This window comes from Trichechus manatus, unplaced genomic scaffold (genome assembly GCF_000243295.1).
Source record: "Trichechus manatus latirostris isolate Lorelei unplaced genomic scaffold, TriManLat1.0 scaffold00157, whole genome shotgun sequence".
NCBI classification, from domain to species: domain Eukaryota; kingdom Metazoa; phylum Chordata; class Mammalia; order Sirenia; family Trichechidae; genus Trichechus; species Trichechus manatus.
Genome location: NW_004444093.1, coordinates 3884780 through 3907086, shown reverse-complemented (window position 1 = coordinate 3907086; position 22307 = coordinate 3884780). Strand labels below are relative to the sequence as shown.

Below are 22307 nucleotides of genomic sequence, written 5' to 3'. Positions count from 1 at the left end.
GTCTGCACATGTGGAATAACATAACTAAAAAAAGAAATGTGGCCTTTTGATCCTGATTCTAAACTCCATCCAGTAGTTGACCTTTATTGTAATTGGTTGGTGGGCCCCATCCAGTCTGACCTTTACCATGATTGGCTGGGGAGGCCTCCCTCCCTAGTTGACCTAGAGATGGATTGGTTGGTGGACCGCCCGGTGACTGATAAAAGCCCTAGAACATGGAGATTAAGATGGTGCTTCCTGATCAGTGAGAGCCAGGAGAGGAGTGCGTCATGGGGACCTGTGCTATGAACCTCCCAGAACGAGTAAACCTGTAATGGCAACAGAAGCACTGGCTGTGATGGTACCAGAAGAAGCAGAGGTAAGGAGCAGACCCAGACAGTGTCAGCAGAGTGTAAAGACCACCCACATGGAGGCTGTTATTGTGTCTAATCCCAGTGGTCAGATCCTCACACTTGAGAGGGAGGACCTTGACCTGTCCCTCCTTCCTTGTTAGAGCAGGAAGAAACCTACTGCTGCCCACTGTTGACTCCTCCTCTTTCCCCTTTGTCACCCTATGTGCATTCTCTGTTGCTTAAAATAAAGTCTTGTTAATGTTCCTTTACATAAGTGTCATATGTCTTTGCTTTGTCAATTAAGTGTGGAGATACTATTGACTTGTATGAGTGGTGACATGGCTGGAAGGACTGACATCTGAATATGAAAAATGAGTTTTGAGTTCAAGTGATAGGAGCCCAGGGTAATGTGGGCTCATTGGAGGGTAGGCTAGGAGACTCATTCTTGCCCTTTGGATCTGCTGCTTCTCACCTACCTCTCTGACCATGGTGTTGTTCTTGTTGTTGTTAGGTGCCATCAAGTTAGTTTCAACTCACAGCGACCCTATGCACAACAAAATGAAACACTGCTCAGTCCTGCGCCATCCTCCTGATCATTGTTAAGCTTGAGCCCTTTGTTGCAGCCTCTGTCTGAATCCATCTCTTTGAGGGTCTTCCTCTTTTTCACTGACCCTCTACTTAACTATGCATGATGTCCTTCTCCAGGGACGGGTCTTTCCTGATAACATGTCCAAAGTATGTGACACAAAGTCTCACCATCCTTGCTTCTAAGGGGCATTCTGGCTGTACTTCTTCCAAGACAGATTTGTTCGTTCTTCTGGCGGTCCATGGTATAGTCAATATTCTTGACCAACACCAAAATTCAAAGGCATCAGTTCTTCTTCAGTCTTGCTTATTCACTATCCAGCTTTCCCATTCATATGACGCAATTGAAAACACCATGGCCTGGGTCAGGTGCTCCTCTGTCCTTAAAGTGACATCTTTTCCTTTGAGCACTTATAAGAGGTCTTTTACAGCCTATTGACCAATGCAATGCATAGTTTGATTTCCTGACCGCTGCTTCCACGGATGTTGATTATGGATCCAAGTAAAATGCAATCCTTGACAATGTTAGTCTTTTCTCCGTTTATCATAATGTTGCTTATTGGTCCAGTTGTCAGGATTTTTGTTTTCTTTGTGTTGAGGTGTAATCCATACTGAAGGCTGTCATCCTTGATCTTGTGGTGTGATTGATTACTTTTGTGTGGCCTTTCTAGTCATAATCTTGTAACTCCCACCCAAGTGATTGGGCGGGACTTTGTGACGGGGTAATTGTGGCCCACAAAAGGGGTTGGTCAGTTTTGCCATCCCTCCGGGTTTGAAATGAGCCACCCCAAAGGCGGGAAAGAGACAACCCCATCACCACCAAGGAAGAACAGCCAGGAGCCAGCATGTCCTTTGGACCCAGGATCCCTGCGTTAAGAAGCTCCTGGACCCCGGAGACAGAGAGAGAGCTGCAACCCTGAAAGAGGCAGAAAAGCTGTGGCAGGAGGGATTGGCAGAGAGACTGTGCAGTGGGCTTCCTGTCCCATGGAACGAGAAAGGTGAGTGCCTTTGAGCAGAGACCTAAGGCCAGGGAGAGGCGTGCCTGCAAGCATGGCTGGGAAGGGGCTATCCTGATGGAAGAACTGTATCCTGAGAATTCCTCAACCTGAATTGTAAACTGTTACTTCCCTAACAAACCCCATAACTGTGAGTGTAGTCTGTGAGTTCTGTGTGGCCATTGCAATGAATTATCAAACCCAGCGGAGAGGTAGAGATTGCCATGGGAGGGAAGGTTGGTGTCAGAGTTGATAAAGATGGTAGAGAGAGAAGGCATGTCTGGCCTCCATCTCATAGGAATCAGCCTTGGGCTGTTGATCTTGATTCTCCTTCCCCCTTGTGAAGTTAGAGGTGGTCAGACACTGCCTTTATGCCATTTTTACAGACCTTCGTCAGTAAGTGCTTCAAGTCATCTTCACTTTCAGCAAGCAAGGTTGTGTCATCTGCATATCGCAGGTTGTTAATGAGTCTTCCTCCAAACCTGATGCTGTGTTCATCTTCATATAGTCCAGCTTTTCTGATTATTTGCTCAGCATAGAGAGTGAACAAGTACGGTGAAAAGATGCAACCCTGACGCACTCTTTCTTGACTTTAAGCCACACAATATCCCCTTGTTCTGTTGGAACGACTGCCTCCTGATCTATGTACACAATTAAGTGTTCTGGAATTTCCATTCTTTCAATGTTATCCGTAATTAGTTATGATCCACACAGCTGAATGCTTTTGCATAGTCAATAAAACACAGGTAAACATCTTTCTGGTATTCTCTGCTTTCAGCCAAGATCCATCTGTCAACAGTGGTATCGCTCATTCCACATCCTCTCCTGAATCCAGCTTGAACTTCTGCCAGTTCCCTGTCAATGTACTGCTGCAACTGGTTTTGAATGATGTTGAAGAAAATTTTGCTTGTGTGTGATATTAATGATATTGTTTGTTAATTTCCGCATTCAGTTGGACCACCTTTCTTTGGAATGGACACAAATATGGATCTCTTCCAGTTGGTTGGCCAGCTAGCTGTCTTCCAAATTTCTTGGCATAGATGAGTGAGCACTTCCAGTGTTGCATGCCTTTGTCGAAACATCTCAATTGGTATTCCCTCAATTCCAGGAGCATTGTTTTTCACCACTGCCTTCGGTGCAACTTGGACTTCTTCCTTCAGTACCATCGGTTCTTGATTATATGCTACCTCCTGAAATGGTTGAACATCCACAGTTTTTTTGGTACAGTGATTCTGTATATTCCTTCTATCTTCTTTTAATGCTTCCTGCATCGTTTAATATTTTCCCCGTAGAATCCTTCAGTATTGCAGCTCAGGTGGGAATTTTTTCTTCAGTTCTTTCAGCTTGAGAAATGCCAAGTGTGTTCTTCCCTTTTAGTTTTCTAACTTCAGGTCTTTGCACGTGGCATTATAATACTCTACATTGTTTTATTGAGCCAGCCTTTGAAATCTTCTGTTCAGCTCTTTTACTTCATGATTTCTTCCTTTCGCTTTAGCTACTACGTGTGCAAGGGCACGTTTCTGAGTCTCTTCTCACATCCATTTTGGCCTTTTCTTTCTTTCCTGTCTTTTTAAATGAACTCTTGCTTTCTTCACGTATGATGTTCTTGATGTCATTCCACAACTCATCTGGTCTTCGGTTATTAATGTTCAATGCATCAAATCTATTCTTGAGATGATCTCTAAATTCAGGTGTGATCTACTCAAAGTCATACTTTGGCACTCGTGGACTTGTTCTAATTTTCTTTAACTTCAACTTGAACTTGCCTGTGGTGTGGTCACTAGGAAAACACACTCTGCATATTTCTTTGTTGACATTTTTGCTTTTAATTAAGACTTAGAAAATCACTCCTCTCACACCTGAACCTCACCTAGAGATTACAGACTTGGCACCAAGGCCCTGGGCTGAGGTGAAGAAGGGAAGAAAGCCTATTTGTGCTCTGTAATCAGTCAACACTCTAAGTCTAAGATGTGTCATATTCCTGAGCAATGCTTGTATTCATGTTTTCCCAAAACAGAAAGACTTGCTGAATACCTTTCTTCTCTCTTTCAGGAACACCTATAGCTGCTGGACCACCTCCCTTCTTGCCTTCTTGACAGTCCACTGCTTTTCGGCCTGTACTCACACACTTGTCCCTCTACCCAAGGAATATCGAGGTTTGGGTACTTGGCAATCCACTTCTGGGAGGTTCTGAAAGCCTGGGTACTAGACCAGCATCCCAGTGTACTGCCTCAAGGGAGCAAAGGGAAGAGCGAGGCTGGTACCTTGGGAAGGGAGAGCAGTGGGGGTGGGACTACTCTGAGAACACATGGGCTAAACTGCATATTGAGGAAGGAGCTCAGCCCCTCGGGTCAGATGGATCTGGGTCCAAGCCTTGACTCTGCTTTTGCTTAGCAGCCGAGCTCTTAACCACTGCGCCACCAGAGTTCCAACAAACCCTCAGGGGTAGACAATTTAGGAAATCTCCTAAGGTCAATTTCCAAAAACCAAGGACAAAAAGACACATACGAGAACTCGTTGCAACACAGAATATGGTGGGAAGAGCACAGAGGCGGGGAGACAAGCTGGCACTGGAATTCTGTCTCTGCTCTGGGCCAGCTCCACCTTCCTGTGCAAGTCGTTTCTTCTTGCTGAGCCTTCGTTTCCCAAAATGAGATCACAAACCCACTTTGGAAGTGCCTGAGCAAGGATTTGAGCCCGGGTCTCCTGGATTCCAGGGCTGGTTTTCCACACTACACTCTCCTGTTTCTTTTGCATACCTATATCATCCACTCACCCATTCACTGAGAAAATGTTTACTGAGCCCCCACATCATGCCAGGAACTGTGACTATAGCTGCAAACAAGACAGGAGAAGTCCCTGCCTTCATGGAACTTATGCCCTAGAAGAGAGAGACAAACAGATCATAAGTGCTCTGAAGGCAGTGGAATGGAGTGGGAGGAATGATGATGCAGTCAGGAAAGTCTGCTCTGAAAAGTTGACCTAAGAAGAGAGACTGGCAATGCAAAGAGCATGAAAAGCTAATTATGCAAAATGTTAAGCTTGTGGCTATCATGGAGTCCCTGGGTGGTATAAATGGTTACCATATTCGGTTGCTAAATAAAAGACTGGTGGTTTGAGTCCACCCAGATGCATCTTGGAAGAAAGGTCTGGTGATCTACTTCTGAACAATCAGCCACTGAAAACCTAATGGAACACAGTTCTACTTTGACACACATGGAGTCGCCACGATTCAGAATTGACTCAACAGCAGCTGGTTGGTTTAACCAGGTTCTTACTGTGTTTTCACTGTGGAGTAAGACTGTGTTTTGGATATTCCTAAAGTCAGCTCATAAATTGTGTGTACATGGAAACGGGGCTATTTTTTCTTTCTCCCTGAAGAGCTTCTTATTTAATCTTGTCTCATAATAAGAACATGGTTCCTCCATCTTGGCCCTATGGAGAGGCCTGAGTGAAGAGGCCTGGCCAGTTCATCGCTTTCCTCCAGATGGACAAGCATGCCACCATATGGACCGGCATCATGCTGAGCACATGCTGTGACCATGAAGGCAACTGATGTCTGCTCATCCCTCTGCAGACAAACAGACCTGGGATCAAGTCCCCTTTCCACTTTCTTTGATGGGTGACCTTGGGCAAAATCTTTTTTTTCAAAATGGGATATGTTTATTAAGTCATATTTATATAGTATAGTATGGTATGATCTCACATATATGAAGTATCTAGAATAGGCAAATACACAGAGACAAAAGTAGCTGGGCTGCAGAGAAGGAAGAATGGGGAGTTCTTGCTTAATGGATACTGAGTTTCTATATTTGGTAACAAAAAAGTTTTGGAGGTAAAGACAAGACTTACTGGCCTGACAGAGACTGGAGAAATCCCTAGAATATGGCCCCCAGACACCTTTTTTAGCTCAGTAATGAAGTCACTCCTGAGGCTCACCATTCAGCCAAAGATTATACAGGTCCATAAAACAAAACAAGACTAAAGGGGCACACCACACCAGGGGCAAGAACTAGAAGGCAGGAGGGGACAGGAAAGCTGGTAATAGGGAACCCAGGGTCTAGAAGGGACAGTGTTGACATGTCGTAGAGTTGTTAACCATTGTCCCAAAACAATATGTGTAAAACTGTTTAATGAGAAGCTAGTTTGTTTTGTAAACCTTCATCTAAAGTACAATAAAAAAAACGAAATTTTGGAGGCGGATGGTGGTGGTTGTTGCACAACATTATAAATGTAGTTACACTATGTTGTACACTTAAAAATAGTTAAAGTGGCCATTTTTGTGGTATATATATTTTTACAACAGTAAAACTTCAAAATTGTGTATACGTGTGTGTGTGTATTCCAAGCTTTTTATTTTCTACTGGACATTTTTATTTGCAAATCAAATAACATGTATGTCCATTTCTGAACTTCCTAACATACCTACCAACTAAAAATTTAAAGGACTAGAAAGTAATAACACTTATAATAATTCTCTAACTCTGATCAGAATTTTTGGGTGTGAGAAACTTGATAAAACTAAGAAGCCTAAAAACTCTCCTTGACGTTTCTTTTGTCCATTGTCCCTGAGAAGCCATTGTCAGAGAGAATTGAACAATGCCTACAAAACCTGAATAGGTGACTACCCATACCCCATACCCATTACCATTGAGTCAATTCAGGCCCATAGGACAGAGTAGAACTGCCGCATAGGGTTTCCGGTGTTGTAAATCTTTACGGAAACCGACTATCACATCTTTCTCCCACAGAGCAGCTAGTCTTTTGCAGCAGATTTGCCCATGCAATAATCATTTGATTTCTTGATTGATACTCCATGGGTGTTGATTGAGGATTTAAGTAAAACGAAATCCTTGACAACAGCAATGTTTTCTCCTTTTATTATGATGTAGCTTATTGGTCCAGTTGTGAGCATGTTTGTTTTCTTTATGTTGAGATGCAATCCATACTGAAGTCTTTGGTCTGCATCAGTAAGTGCTCTTCACTTTCAGCAAGCAAGACTGTGTCATCTGCATATCACAGGTTGTTAATGAGTCTTCCTCCAATCCTGGTGCTGTGTTCTTCTTCATATAGTCAAGGCTTCTCAGATTATTTGCTCAGCGTATAGAATGAGTAAGTATGGTAAAGGATACAACCCTGACACACACCTTTCTTGATTTTAAATCATGCAATATCCCCTTGTTCCGTTTGAACAACTGCCTTTTGGTCTGTGTACAGGTTCCTCATGGGCACAATTAAGTGTTCTGGAATTCCCATTCTTCACAATGTTATCCACAATGTGTTGTGGTCCACACAGTCGAACGGCTTTGCATAGTCAATAAAACACAGGGAAACAACTTTCTGGCATTCTCTGCTTTCAGTCAAGGTCCATCTGACATCAACAATGATATCCCTTGTTCCAAGTCCTCTTCTGAATCTGACTGAATTTCTGGCGATTCCCTGTCAATGTACTGCTGCAACTGTTTTTGAATTATATTCAACAAAAATTTACTTGCATGGGATACTAATGATGTTATTTGAAAATTTCAGCATTCTGTTGGATCACTTTTCTTTCTTTATAAAATGTTTGTGCAGTGTTTCAGCAGAAATTCATTATTTCTTATAAAAAAATCCCTGTCGTTAGTGATAGACAGGTATACAGATCTCTTCCAGTCGGTTGACCAGGTAGCTGTCTTCCAAATTTCTTAGCATAGATGAGTAAGTACTTCCAGCATTGCATCCATTTGTTGAAACATCTTGACTGGTATTCCATCAATTTTTGGAGCCTTGTTTTTTAACCAGTGCCTTCAAGGCAGCTTGGACTTCTTCCCTCAGTATCTTCAGTTCTTGATCGTATGCTACCTCCTGAAATGGTTGAATGTCGAACAATTCTTTTTGATACAGTGCTTCTGTGTATTTCTTCCACCTGCTTTTGATGTTTCCTTCCTTGTTTAAATTTGCCAATAGAATCCTTTAATATTGTAACATAAGGCTTGAATTTTTTCTTCAATTCCTTCAGCTTGAGAAATGCTGAGTGTATTCTTTCCTTTTGATTTTCTAACTCCATGTCTTTGCACATTTCATTATAATACTCTACTTTGTCTTCTTAAGCTGCCTTTTGAATTCTTCTGTTCAGCTCTTTTACTTCATCATTTCTTCCTTCAGTTTAGCTACTCTGCGTTCAAGAGCAAGTTTCAGAGTCTCTTCTGATATCCATTTTGCTCTATTTTCTCTTTCCTGTCTTTTTAATGACCTTTTGCTTTCTCCATGTATGATGTCCTTAATGACATCCCACAACGTGCCTGGTCTTTCATCATTAGCGTTCAATGCCAGTGGTGTCACTAGGGGGTTGGGGGTTGGGAGGGTTTGGGGGGGGTGCAGTCCACACCAGATGACACTGTCAGAGAGAGTGACACCAAAATGACTATAAAATTTTTGTGCTGTTTCAGCAGAAATTTGTTATTTCTTATAAAACTATCCCTGTAGTTAGTTATAACAACAAAAATATTTTTTGTAAACCCAGTTGAAATGTAGCAATATACCTATAAGACTAAAACTCTATGCTAATTTACTTTTTGAACCTTCTAATGCACTCTGGTCAGAGCTGTCATTATTACCAATTACAATGTTGCTTCAAATCATGTGGTTTCATCTGCACGCCCAACAAGCACAGGTTGTTGTTTTCGTTGCTGCCTGTGTTTTTGTACTCATGGATTTTGTCAAATTTTCTGGTATTTTATCTACAATATTGTAGTAATTAGTGTTTGTGAACCCATGTCAAATAACTCTTCTGAGAATGAAGTAGTAATTAGGGAAAAGAAGGATAAAAATAAAAAAAGGCTTCTGCTAGTTGTTTATGTCACTGCTATTGGCATTACATTTAGTGTTATATGAGAATTGCAATTTACAAGTAACAGCAGTACAAAAGACTTTACTTAGGATTCTGTATGATCTGGTATGGGAGGAGGGCCATGGAGGGTCAACACCATGAGTTATCCCACTGAGCAACACCAACCCTAGTGACATCACTGTTTAGTCCGTCAAGTCTGTTCTTGAGACGGCCTCTAAATTCAGGTGGTATATACTCAAGGTAGTACTTTGGCTCTGCTGGACTTGTTTTAATTTTTTTCAGGTTCAGCTTGAACTTGCATAGGAGCAATTGACGGTCTGTTCTTCAGACGGCCTCTGGCCTTGTTCTGACTGACAATATTGAGCTTCTCCATCATCACTTTCCACAGATGTAGTCAATTTGTAGTCAATTAATTCATTGATGCTCCTTACTTACCAAGTCCTCATTCCATGACTCTCATAGCCCCCAGACTCAGAGCCCCTCCAGAGGCTGTTGCACTCGAGCTCTGGACCAGGGACCCTGGGACCTGTCACAATCAGAGTCTCATGTTAGGCAGAAACAGAGAAACTTATCTGTCCTCCCACTGGACCGCTTCAGCCAGGCATCCCTAAAAATGGAGAGCAAGACAGAGGTGTTAGGAAGTTGAGCCCAGCTCTCCTTCCGTCTAGTAAGAGAACAAACTCCAGAATTCCTTTTATGCTGGGGTCAACAGGCTGAGACTAGAAGAGGAGGCCCCAGCATGAGAACCCAGGAGTTCCAGAACAGGGCTTGCAGCCTGGAAAGGAAGGCTGTGGTATGATGTGGGCACAGGGAAGGAGGCGGCTCCAGGTACAGCCCTGCATGCTGGTTGCCACCCTGTCACCATGTTGGGCTTCTTGCTCTGATGCCTGTTAGGAGAACCTTCTTCAGTGAGGATTAGTGCCCAGGACTTCCTAGAAAAGCTCAGTGAGCAGGGCAGATGAGTCACGGTGCAGGCAATCCATGTAGAGAAATAAGGGTAGATGCAGCCAAATTAGGACACAATTGCCTCCTTTTTGGGACGGTGTAAATAGATAACAGCAATGGAGAAACTGGAGACACAGTTGGATCTGGGCCCTGGGCCAACACTGGGTGCTGCTGGCCTGTTCTTGAGGGGTCTATAGGGTGATAACAACTAGGAAACCAGCCTCTGGCCCTGATCCATTTCCTTCTTCTCCCTGCTAACTGAACACCTCCCAGAACACCTGGGGAGCTCTTCCTGGCCTTTCCCAGCCCCACTTTCTCCCTGGAGTGACTGGGGATACACAAGAAACTTGGGGAAGCACAGCCCTAGTTGTGGGTCCTCAAGATGCAGAGCTCTGTGGACATCTCCACCATGGCTAGACCTCTGTCCTCACCCTCCCCACTTACTGTACAGGTGACTGGAGACTGGGCCCCAGGGCTGGGGGCTGGAGAGCACAGGACCCACTTTCCTCCCCTTGTCCAACGACCCCAGCACCTCTCAGCCCGCTCTGTCTCCCACCTAACAGTCAGGGTCCAGGACTCAGTCTGCACTGATTCAGCCAACTGCAATTTCTGCCACTGTGAGACAGTCACCTGCTCCTGTGGTGGAAGCAGCACCAAAATTAGACAGTGACGTGGATATAAGTTCTAACAGTTACCTGGTAGTGCTCCTAAAACAGTAATCCATCAAAGCCAAATTCTGCCCTCAGGAATCCTGGCCTGATCCACTGGCTACTCTTTTATCAATACCACAGTATCTTAGTTCCTGTAGATTTATGGTAATCTCATCCTCAGCTAATGAAAGACCTCCAAATTTGTTATTTTATTTTAAATTTGTTTTGAATATTCCAGGTCTTTACATTTTCCCAAAAATTTTTAAATGAACATGTGAAAACATTTTAAAAACCTGCTGATATTTTCACTGGAATTTAACTGAAGCTATAAATCAGTGTGGGGAGAATTGACATCTTAACAACATTGAGATTTCTGATCCATGAACAAGGTATGAACTATGCTAAGTTAGGTCTTCTTTTCTTTCTCTTAGGAATGTTCTGTAGTTTTCATTGTGGAGGTTTGCATATACTTTGATAAATCTAACCATAGGTATATAATTTTGAATTTTACTGCAAATGTTACTTTGCTAGTTTCAGTGTCCAATTGTCCATTGCTAGAATATGGAAATACAATTATTTTTTTCATTATTGACCTGGTACCCTATTATGCTGCTAAAATTGGAAGTTGGTTCTATTAACGTTTTAGAGATTCCTTAGGATTTTAAACTGAAATGATCATGCCATCTAGAATAATCTTCTTTCATTTGAAAGAAATTTTAGAATTTCTTTTATTGTTTATCTTAAATAAATTGAATGTCTTTATTTCACTTACCCTTTAGAATGACATCTACTCAGAATAAAATTACAATTTGATACTTTTTGGTACTTAAAGTTGTGTGCTCTGATTTCCATCACTTCAGTAGATGTGTGTTTTTACATCTTGGTTGTAGACGTGTCCCTTTCCCGACTCAGGCTTCCTTTAAGTTATTCAGTGATTTTTCATTGCTGTGCCTAGATGTCTTCTCCTTTATATTTATTCTTCCCTCAGTTTTGTTTAAAGTGATCAACTACTAACTGAATGGTCAGCAGTTGGAAACCACTAGCAGCTTCGAGGGAGAAAGATGTGGCAGTCTGCTTCCATAGAAGCTTACAGCTTTGCAAACCTTATGAGGTTCCTGTGAGTTGGAATCGACTCAGAGAAAGTAGGTTTTGTTTGGTCAGTTTTGTTAATCTTAGTCCCTGAGTGTAGGCCTGAGACAGTAGGATCTTCCCTCTTTTTCATCTCCAGGGGTCTCTAAAATGCTTCCTGCACGGCAGACAAGTCTTCTCTGTCAGGTGGAGCAGGATCAGGCACTCTGGGCCATGTTGGGTGCAAGACTCTCCCTTCTCTTCTGAAATGAGTCCTTTTATCCTTTGTTAGCTGGTGGGGTTCCTGGACAACTGAGGACATGACTATTGGACACAATTTTTGCTAGTAGGGTAGGTAGGACTCAGAGTTATTAATCTAAACGTATAAACTTCAATTCCTTTCTGATTATTTCTCTGTTATCATATAATCATTATATGGATTTTCTATTTTTATTTTTTCTGGATTGAGTGTCTTTGAAGAAATATGCCTTAAATTGAAGGGGTTTATTAAGTATGAGAAATTTACTTTGGGACTGGTGAGCATCTCAAGGATATTAAAAGCCTCCTCCATAGTAGCTAAGCCTGAGAATACATCTAAGGTGTGAATAAAGACCATGATGTCATCCCAAGTATATTTCTACATGTGAGGTTATTTGGTTGGTCATGTTGCCCTCAGGTTGTTCTCATATGCATTGAAGACTATAATAGATTCAAAATGAATTTTTCCTCACGGCTCCGGAGTGACCTCTAAGAAGATTGAGGGGAGCTCCAGCTTAGCTGTGGATGGTGGGACTCAGAGGCTAAGGGGGCTATACTTGGTTTGGGCCCTTTTCATCCTTACCTGTCTTACCTTCTGCAGAGATGACAGGTCTCGAGACACCAGGAGTATTCTCTCTCTCTCTTTCCTTGCCCCAAACAATGCATGTATATGAAGCAATTTGCACACAATCATGGATCCCTAAAATCTATCTAGTAATTCATGGATCACAGACCAAGAATCTTTGAACTAAATGACCATCATTCATTCATTCAACAACTATTGCTGATGGCCTGCTGTAGTATTTGGCCTTCCAACTATAATGTTTTATAAAGTGAGATGACACAGGAGCGTGTTTCAGATACGGCTTTGAACCTCTTACAATCACTTCTACCAATGACAGTCCACTGCCAGTGAACAGGAAAACATCCCAGAGTACACGAAGCCTGGGAGAACAATTCTGAAGTCCTGGAAGATGAGCCCATTTGTGGGAGAAGCTTATTTTTATGGTTTTGGACCACATAATCCTTAATTTGTATATATTATTTCAAGATGTTCGGTAAAGGGATTCATGGTATAATGTGGTTGACAAGTTTATTATGTTGAACGTTGACTTAAATTTTTAAAAACACAGTAAAGTATAAGAGTTCTTTCTTCACAGAGGCTATTTCTAAAATAGTGGTGTTAAATGTAACATGGACAAACATTTAAGGACAATCCATGGGGACCCCATGATATGCACAAGGCACCATGGAGAAGCCTGGTGTCTGATGGATAATATCAAAATCCATTTGTTGATGAAGCTGTAGGTGCAGTTAGACACGACCCTGCATGTATATGACTGGGACGTTAAAGAACAAGAAATAAACTAATATAACTAATAACTAAATGTAAATTGCTATATCTGGAACCATATCCCCATGAAAATAAATGAATATAAAATAACATGGAATTTCGTAACTATAAAACTAAATGACTCAAGTGTAAATTACAGAAAAAAGCAGGATGATTGAAATAAACAAGAAGAAATTAAACTTATTATTCTAAGAAGAAAATATTTATAAATAAATGTAAATAAGAATACAATACTAACTAAAAGGTAATAACAATGAACACTCGGTCATCTCCTGCTCTGCCCAGAGAGATGCAGTTTCCAGCTCAGCCAAAACCTCATGCAGTTTGCAGTCAGAAACTCTGCTGTTTCATCAGCCTGGGACACTGGGTCAGGTGGATTATGCCACCATTTACTTGTAGGTAAGATGGCCTGACACTCCCAACTCACAGGGGCTGTGGTAAGGCTCCCAAAAGAGAATGCGCCATGTGCTGAGAACTCAGGGATGAGTAAGGGGGGAACCTTTTTCCCAAGTCCCAGGATCCTGGTTCCTGACCCACGGGCCCAGGCTCACTCACATCCAGAAAATCTGGCAAAGCAGTGCCCAGCATCACCAGGTCTGTGAGGTACACTCCCAGGTAGGGCATGGTGCCCTGGAGGACACCCTGTAACATTGGGGTGGGGGTGGGGATGAGCACACACTCTCAGGTATCTGCAAAAGGCCCATTCCCTGAAATTCCTCAACCTTACACTTTTGGCCCTACACAGCAGGCTCCCACTTAGAGAACCCTGGGGACCCTTAGCCACCTCCACTTGAGTCTCCATTCCCAGCTTCATAGACCCTGAATTCCCCCTAATCATTTTGAGGGATCACCTTTTGGCAACTCACAAACCTTATGTGGTCCCTCGCCCCTCCCCACTCCCAAATGCCCCCTGAAGCCAGCTCTTCAGGCCTTAACTCTGGTGGCTATAATTTGCTCCCCAAGATACTAGCAGGTCCAGACATGTCCCTTCTAGGACCCACAGAAGGTCATGTCCAGTGGACACATTTCAGGCACTGAGGCCCCAGGAGGAAAGGGCCTGAGGAGGAGGGGCCCCTCCTCTCCTGACTTGGAGCCAGCTCCTCCTGGTCCCTTCCCTGGCCTCGACTCACTCACCTTCTGCTGCTGCATCTTCTGGGCCCTCTTGGGGATCATATTCAGGGTGGCAAACTTGGAGATCCCCTTCTGTCATAGTCAAGGATGAACCAGTGAGGACATCCTCCTATGGCCACTTTACTTCTCCTGCACCCTTGTTTGGGCCTTGGACAGCTGACCGGAGTCAGCTGGTACATTACTACTGCCACCTCCAGTGTGCTCTGATTTTAGAGTCAAACCCCAACTCAACACTCACTGGAAAAGCCTCCCCTGAGCCTTTTTCCTCACCTGGAAAGTGTGGTGGGAATTCCCCACACCCCATTGGGTCTCCAGAAGACCCAATCCTATATCACTATTATTATTGTTGTTCTTGCCATCACCCTTTCCCTGGTGGAGCTCTGCATAAGCTCATGAACATACTTTTTCTTCCTAACCCTCTTCATCACCCTATGATGTGGGCCACAGCATCCTCACTCTTCCATTTTGCAGATGAGAAAATAGAGGCCCTAACAGGGGCAGCAATGTGTCCAGGGTCTCACAAGGAGTCAGAGAAGAAGGACAGGTCCTTTCTCCCAGCAGGAGGCCCTGGGTCAGCTGCCTTCAACTCACCCCCCACCACTGACTAGGGGACTGCCTTCCTGGCTTCTTGTTGTGAGGTTGAGTCCCAGCTGGACTGAGCTGTGGAGGGAATGGACAGGGTGATTCATTCAGAAAGCCTGCTCCAGCCCCACTGGAGTCTCTGCTCCCAAGGTATTGCCAAAGGCTTTACCTTCACAAGGAGCCCTCAGAAACTCCCCTGTGGAAAACTCTGTCCCCATCAGCTATGGAATGGGCTTCCCAAAGGTCATTTCTGACTAGTCTGGTAGAAGTTGTCAGGAGCAATGTGCGGTGACACTTTGCTTCCTCTTTTAGGTGGAAGCTTTAGAGGTAGATTCTGGATTCGTGTCTCTAGACACTTCTCATAAGACATCTGGCCATATGTCATTGCTAAGGAGACCCCATGATGAGAATCTTGAGTGTGGGATTGATGAGCGGTGTCTGCTGTATGGAAGGGGTGGCAGGAGTCCCAGAAGGTATACACATCTGTCTCCCAGGTCGAGCCATTTGGACTCAAGGCAGGGGGCCATGAGGTCCACAGGACTCCCCTGCAGTCTTCATCCCTGGTGCAAGGAGGGTGCCCGCCCCTTGTGTATGCTGTGCAGACAGAAGGAACAGCAGAGCTGTCTGTTTGAGGACAGGTTGTGCTGCACTTTGGAAGGAAGGACCCCTGTCTACCCAGTTAACTAACAGCCCAGAGGAGCTGAATCCAATCATTAGGGCCCAGCTTGGAAGCCAGAGACATTCTGTCAGCTCATCAAGCCCTCCTACAACGGAATAGCCTCCTACACTACATCTCATGACCAGGGGTGTCCTGCTCTGACACTACTCCCCACTTGCCCATTGACCAAACGGATCCCTCTTCCTCTTACTGCACTCAAGACAAGACTGGAATTTTTCACACAAACTTTCAAAGTGAAACTGATAAAACTCCACCCACCCTGTCCCTCTCCATCCCCTGCCTCCAGTTTACCTTAATGGGCAGGTCCCTGATTAGTGTGTCCTTGTTCTTACGCAGCTTCTTAAAGGTCTGGGAGCTGTGGCTAAGGGGATGGGAAAGAAGGAGGGAGAAATCTGGGGATGCAGAGAGAGGTATGAGTTAAATCTTTTTTGTTTGAGGGTCCAAAGTATAAACTATTGGGGTGAGTGATTTACAAACTGGGTTCCTCTGACCCCACAAAGTCTCTCTGGGACTGGGGTGGTGAGGTCTCGGGGTGGTGAGGTCTCAGGTTGGTGCAACAAGGATCCCAAATCCCTTTTCCACTGAACAGCTAGATTTTCCCAGTTTTGATTTCAACTGGACAGAGTTATGGGGATTTGAAGTGAACACTGGACAGTCAGTAGTTTGACTCCATCCTGTATCTGACAGATCAGGAAATAGAGTTCTGACACTGAACTGCTGACCTGAGGACACATGGAGGCTTCAAGACCCTGTCCAGCAGTTCCTGCCCCCAGGCCTTCTCCCAGCAGGTCCCAGGCTCACTGAGGTGGCAATTCTTATTCTTGTGTGAAGTCCCAGGTCTACTCTGATGCTGCTATTGGAGAGGAATGCCCACCTGGACACTTCTCCCCAACTGTCTTTCAAACGATCGATTGAAGTGCTCTTCAAAGCAGACAGAATAGCATGTAGTGAGGAGACATTCCAGTGGATCAGACACTCCCGGGAGAGGAAAAAGAATGAGCCATGAGGTGGAGGCTTGGACCTACACCTGCTGCAGCCTCAGTCTATCTTAGCTGACATCTCCTCCCTCAATGAGACAGACACTCACAGAGCCCCTGCAGGGCACACCTGGACCCACAGGACAAGGATTACAGGGAGGATTATTTTAGCTCAACCTGATGATGGAGTTTAGGTAGGAATGAGTGCCCCCCAATGGCACAAGCAAGTTAAGGCCAGAGTGCCACTGCACAGGAGGGGACTAGGGTCTGTGTAGAGGCTTCAGCCACAGACCCCAATCCTGAGAACTGACCCAAGAGAAGAGGGAGTTCCCAGGACTGGGTGAGGTGGTCCCCTGGGCTCACCCACAGCCTGCCCTGGCCACTTCGATCCAGTGCTCCACCACTCTGGCCCTGTCTGGGGCCTTCATGCTCCTGTTCCCCAGCCAGGTGGTGATTACACAGTGGATCACCTATTAAACTGTGTTACTGTGGCACGGACGGTGGGCACCAGGTGTTCCTTGCCCTTCTTTTTCCTCTGGGAACAGATGGAGCCTAGGCAGTCATAGGGCACCACCTTCTTGAACAGCTCCTGGAGAGGAGAAGTGTCACTTGACATTCCCCACCCCAGCTCAGAGCCCATAGTCCCACAGTGCTAGGCCAGGGCCCATTGGTCTGAGCTGGAGCTCTGGAAGCTGAGGATGTGGCTGAAGCCCTGTGTGTCTTGGATTTGTTCTCTCCCATTGTGTACACCAAGCAAAGGAGTGAGTCAGGGGTCACTGCTGGCAGGGAAGAGAGCACAGTATTGTCACCAGTGCCATCCTCACTAACAAAGCACCCCAAGGTGGCTCTAGCCTGCACATGCCAAGATAGCACCTTCTGCCCATCTTGATAAGCCCTTTTGTTCTGTTGTCCCATTCAGAGGCACATTCTCTCTGGGCGTTACAACTACAGCCTTGTTTGGAAGTTTACCATAGAGCATTGTATGCATTAAGTGCCTAATTAGTACTGAAGTTTGTGAGGAACCCTGGTGGTCCACCCATGAACCAAGTGTCCATCAGGGAGTAACATTTAGCCTTTTAAGGAGCCATCCCCTGCTAAGTTGAGTATTTGTCCTATCTCATTGACTCTTCACAGTGACTGTATGCAGCAGGATGGGTCGGTAGTCTGTGTCTGCTATCCATATGTGGACAGCAGCCCAGGAGTTTAAGAAACTTGTCCAAGTCCCATGCTTGGTAAGTGGTGGAGCTGGGATTTGGATGCAGATCACTGAATCCAGATCAGGGAAAGACAAGTCTTGGGCATCAAATTCCAGATGAAGGTCTGCCCTAGGCCCACCCCGCCAGCCCAGCCGCTGACCATATCCACCATCGTTAATTGTTCTGTCACCAGCTTGGGAGGGAATTACAAGATGTTCAGCTTCTCCTCCTGTCTCAGCTCATGCATTGTGCTCACAAGTGAGGGGCAGGAAGGCTCTGGTGTTGGAGCTGGCACTGGCCCAAGCTCTGGTGTAACTGCTGGGGCTCGTGATGGAGCTGGTTCTGGAGCTGCCAGAGGAGCTGCCTCCAGCTCTAGAGCTGCCACTAAAGCTGATGATGGAGCTGTGTGTAGCTCTAGACCAGGTCCTGGAGCTGGAAAGAGGGAAAGTTTCACCAATAGAAATGACTTTCCATATGCTTTTCCAAATATAGAAACCATGCCACTGCCTTTGTGAGCAGCCCCAGTTCAAGAACTCCTCTTCCAGGAAGCCTTCTCAGATTGCAGTCCACAAGATGAGTGATCTGAGGCTAGTCCTTGCTCCACTCCCAACCAAAACTTGGGCGCTTCTTCCTTGTGTACCCAGCCAGTCCCCCAGCCCACATGCTCTTGTACACCCTCCCTCATTCTGCCTCACCCTCTGGCTCTGCCTCATCCTCTGGCTCTGCCTCATCCTCTGGCTCTGCCTCAGTGGGCTCTGGGTGCTCCATGTGTGCCAGGAGAAGACGGGCACATTGCTCCAGCTCTGATCCGGGCATATTGAGCCCTGTGTAGTCAACCAGCAGCCAGAGGCAGGGCAAATCTGGGAGCTCATAGAAATCTTCCAGGTATTGGTTCACCCAGAGGCCCAGGATGGAGGAGATGGCACTAGAGGCAAGTGGGTGGACAGCACCGTCAGATGCCTGGCCTTTCCTTCCATGCATCCCTCAATGCGATCTCTGTGGGAAGTTGGCCTACTTGCCAGGTCCTGCCTGTTCAGAGGCCAGGCCCACCCCAGCGTCCCCCAGCCCCACTCCTTCTGTATGGGCAGTAGCAGCCTGGTCTCCATGCAGGGGGCTGGAAAACAGCCTGCATCATACGGAGCTCTGAATCCACAGTCTGACCAACTGTCCCCTTCTACAGGAAGCCTGACCTATTCTGTGTGTCACCCCTGGACCCTCCTTCCTGGATGGTAAACACCAGGAGGGAGGGGGTTTGGGTCCTCTGTTCATTGCTCTGTGCTGACACACAGTAGGTGCTCCATAAATGTATGATGGATGAGGGAACAATGGAGTCTGTCCTCAGGCCCCCGTCTTCCAAAGGCCCTCATGACAGCTCCATCTCTAGTTTGTACACCCACATGCTGCCTTATTCTCCCCATTCCATTTGTGGTCCCATCTCACATTGACACTGTGTTCCCAAAGGGCAGGGTTGCAGCCTGCCCCAGCCCCACATGCAGCTGTCACACAGCCCTGAGGTCTGAGCCAGGTTGGGCAGCAGGTTAGACACTACACCTGTTCTGGCCCCCAGGGTGGTGGTGTGATGGGGGCAAGCTGAGTTGAAAAGGGGATGGGGCAGGGATGGGTCTTCTCAGGTTCCCTTTCTAAGCCTGCTGCCCACCTACTCCAGCAGACCCTCTGTACCCCATCCTCAGCTTTTTGAATCTTTTCCTGTTGCAGGGGGTGTCCACAAACTTCAGCCCTCTAGTGGGAATCATAAGATTAATGAGACCCAGGATTCTGCCCAGCATTTCCCCAGCCGCAGCTCCCTCCGCTCTTCCCACTGGTCTGTAAAGACAGGAACCCCTCCTGCTTGATGCCAAGTCCACTTACTTTTTTATTTGGTCCTGGGGTCCACCATTCCTGAGGATGTATCCATACCTAGAAGAAGCCATGAGTGTTTCACAACAAAGTCCTGTGTACATACCAGCTTGTGAAGTCTACGGTTTCTGTCTGATACACGACTAGAAAGTAAGCTCTGGAAGGCAGGGTTTGTGTCTGCTTTGCTCAAGCAATGATGCTAAGTGACTAGAATATACCTGCAAATGGTGGGTGTTTAACATACTTTTGAAAAATTAATGAGCTACTGTCTGTAGCTTCCCAGTTATCTGAGTAGGCCAGTTGATCTCCCCTCTTAGGGGATCCTTACTCCAGTGACAAGGACCCCAAGGGGGAATCTCAACCCTCATTTCTAAATGGGGAAGCAGTTTTTGCTGGGATCTTTTGTCAGTGAGGGCTGAGGCAGAGAGCTTTCTCATGGAGGAGAGGAACATGAATCAATAAGAACAACTACAGCCTCTCCAGTAGCACTCAGAATTCACTTCACATGCCCATCCCACTTAGTCCTTACAATAGCCCTATACTGGGGATCCTTTCACTTTCCCACTTTTAGGAGGAGCAAACGAAACTTGGAGAGACAAAGTGACATTCCCAAGATGCATAACTAGTATGTGGCATAGTCGCCACTGTGCTGTAGAAGGGGCAGGCACTTACTTTTTGAAAAGGACTTCTAAGACCTGTTTGGTGGTCCCAAAGGACCGGTAAGTGGACAGAAAGGTAGAGATGTAGGAAGTGTCATTGTCCTGGAAGGCAGGCACCAGGGGCTCCACTAAATTTTTGATTGTAGATACTTTATAGATCCGGACTGAGGACTTCCTATGCAGGCTCGGCACTGACTCATTTTCACGCTGGAGGTGAGACAAAGAAGGAACATACATTGTGGTGCGGCACCAGGAATAACTAGGAGGCCAGGGGTTGGAGCACACACAGGGAATCCCTGAGCCATAATACCATTATCATCGTTTTCATCATCACAACTCCCCTCACAAATCTTCCCAGATCACGTGACTTCTTCAGCAATTCTTCTCTGTCCCCCATAGACCTCTTTTCCCAATGGATCCAGCCTCATTCTGACCACTTTCTGTCTTATTACTTAGGTCTGTATTTCCTACCTGCCTACCTAACTGATACTCCATGAGGGTAATGGCTGTGCAGCCTAGGGCCTGGTATGGTTGTGGAGGGGTGCGATATCACCCAGGTGGGATCACAGTGGTGGCCAGGCATGGACTGACCTTCCCTGGTCCACTCTGCCTGTCAGTTGGCCTGAGGGTTTGGGGATGAGGGCAGAGCCAATGTCCAAATCTTTGAAAAATGTTCTCACTCTGTGACTTCCTGAGTCTATAGTCTCTGGAAGTCAATAAACAGTGAGAAAACATTTTGCTGTCTTGAGTTTCGTTACCCAAGTGAGATGGGTAGGAAGTTTTCTCTAGAATGTGGGTGCCTGGTTACGAGAGTTCCAAGTTCTGTTGGGATTATCATCAAGGAAGTGTGGTCACTTCCTGTGTCTCCCTACTTTGGCCTACTCCTTGAAATAGACTTTCCCAAAGGACCCAGAGGGTTTCACACTCCTCTCCCATGACATCTCTATATCTCTAGACAGATAAGACAACACCATGCTTCCTATAGCCTTTCAAGAAACTTAGGTGCACCCAGTGTCCCAGCTTTGAATAGACTTATCTGGTTTCAACCCTGGCTTCTGCCTCTCACCAGTGATGTGACTCTTGACCACTTAGTGTGCCTGTGAGGGCTCCCCACTCCCCCAATCTGTACAATGGGGATAATGCTAGCCTCTCTTTTCTAGGGACATCATCAGGTGTTTGTGAAGTAATATGTATAAAACCCATGGACTGATGTCATGTGTAGCTAGTGCACAAACTTTGAGTTAAAAAAAAAAAATATGAGAAGTGGTAGGAAGCAGTGTGGAGTATAAATCAAACCAGGGCTGGGTTCTGAGGATATGATACTGGGAAAGCTGCTTCTGCTGTTGGTTTCATTTCCCTATTTGCACCATGAGGAGGATGAACATAAATAAAAATGACACACCATCACCCTTAGGCATAAAAGCCCCCAGAAACTTGCATTGTGTTTAGAATCAGATCCAATTTCCTCATCTCAGACTGCACACTGGCTCCCAGTGATCTGGCCTCCTGCACACACATCCCTGTGTATTGCCCACTTGTTAAGTGCAGAGTGGAATCAACGACTGCCTTCTAAAGAATAGAACAGGGTAAAATATATGGGATTTTATTCTAGCACTCTCTTTCTCTTGTTCTCTCTCTCTCTCACCTTACTCTGGAGAGCAGCTGCAATAGTATGAACTGCCCTGTGGAGAAGTCCATGTAGCAAAGAACAAAGGGAGGGCCCTGGCCAACAGTCAGAGAGGAGTCGAGGCCCTTAATCCAACAGTTCACCAAATCCTGCCAAGAGCATGTGAAGGAGCTTAGAAGTGGATCCTTCCCCAGTCAAGTTTTGGTTGAGACCACAGCCCTAGCCTCCTGATAGACCTTGAGACAGAGGCACCAGCTAGGCCATGCCCTAATTCTTGATCCACAGAAACTGTGAGATATTTTGTTTGTTGCTTTGATCCACTAAGTTTTGGGGTAACTTTGTCACAGACCAATACATAAATGCAGGCTACCAGGCCACAGGACCTGGCTCTGCCCTCCTCTTCTTCCCACCCCCTCATCCCAAACTCACTGGGGACACCCTGGACACCATTGGTCCTTCTTCTCTGGACAAACTCACTCATGCCTCTGAGTCTCTACTCCAGTTATGCCTTCTCCCTGGCACCCTGTCCCCAGCCTTGTGCAGCACTGGCACCCTCTTGCCATTCTGATTGCTGCATAATATC

At 45.7% G+C, this 22307-nt stretch overlaps 1 protein-coding gene across 1 annotated transcript in view; it reads right to left on the bottom strand.

Annotated features, from left to right (window-relative positions):
• Nucleotides 1-9334: 9334 nt before the first annotated feature.
• The window catches only part of LOC101348205 (ral guanine nucleotide dissociation stimulator-like), a 42832-nt gene continuing 29859 nt past the window's right edge, over nucleotides 9335-22307 (bottom strand). The window contains 11 exon segments of the mRNA XM_012558320.1: nucleotides 9335-9348; nucleotides 13550-13658; nucleotides 14151-14219; nucleotides 15700-15769; nucleotides 16283-16391; nucleotides 16765-16857; nucleotides 16860-16974; nucleotides 17742-18013; nucleotides 18277-18506; nucleotides 19451-19498; nucleotides 20111-20304. Coding sequence (XP_012413774.1) covers nucleotides 9335-9348; nucleotides 13550-13658; nucleotides 14151-14219; nucleotides 15700-15769; nucleotides 16283-16391; nucleotides 16765-16857; nucleotides 16860-16974; nucleotides 17742-18013; nucleotides 18277-18506; nucleotides 19451-19498; nucleotides 20111-20304 — 1323 coding nt within the window.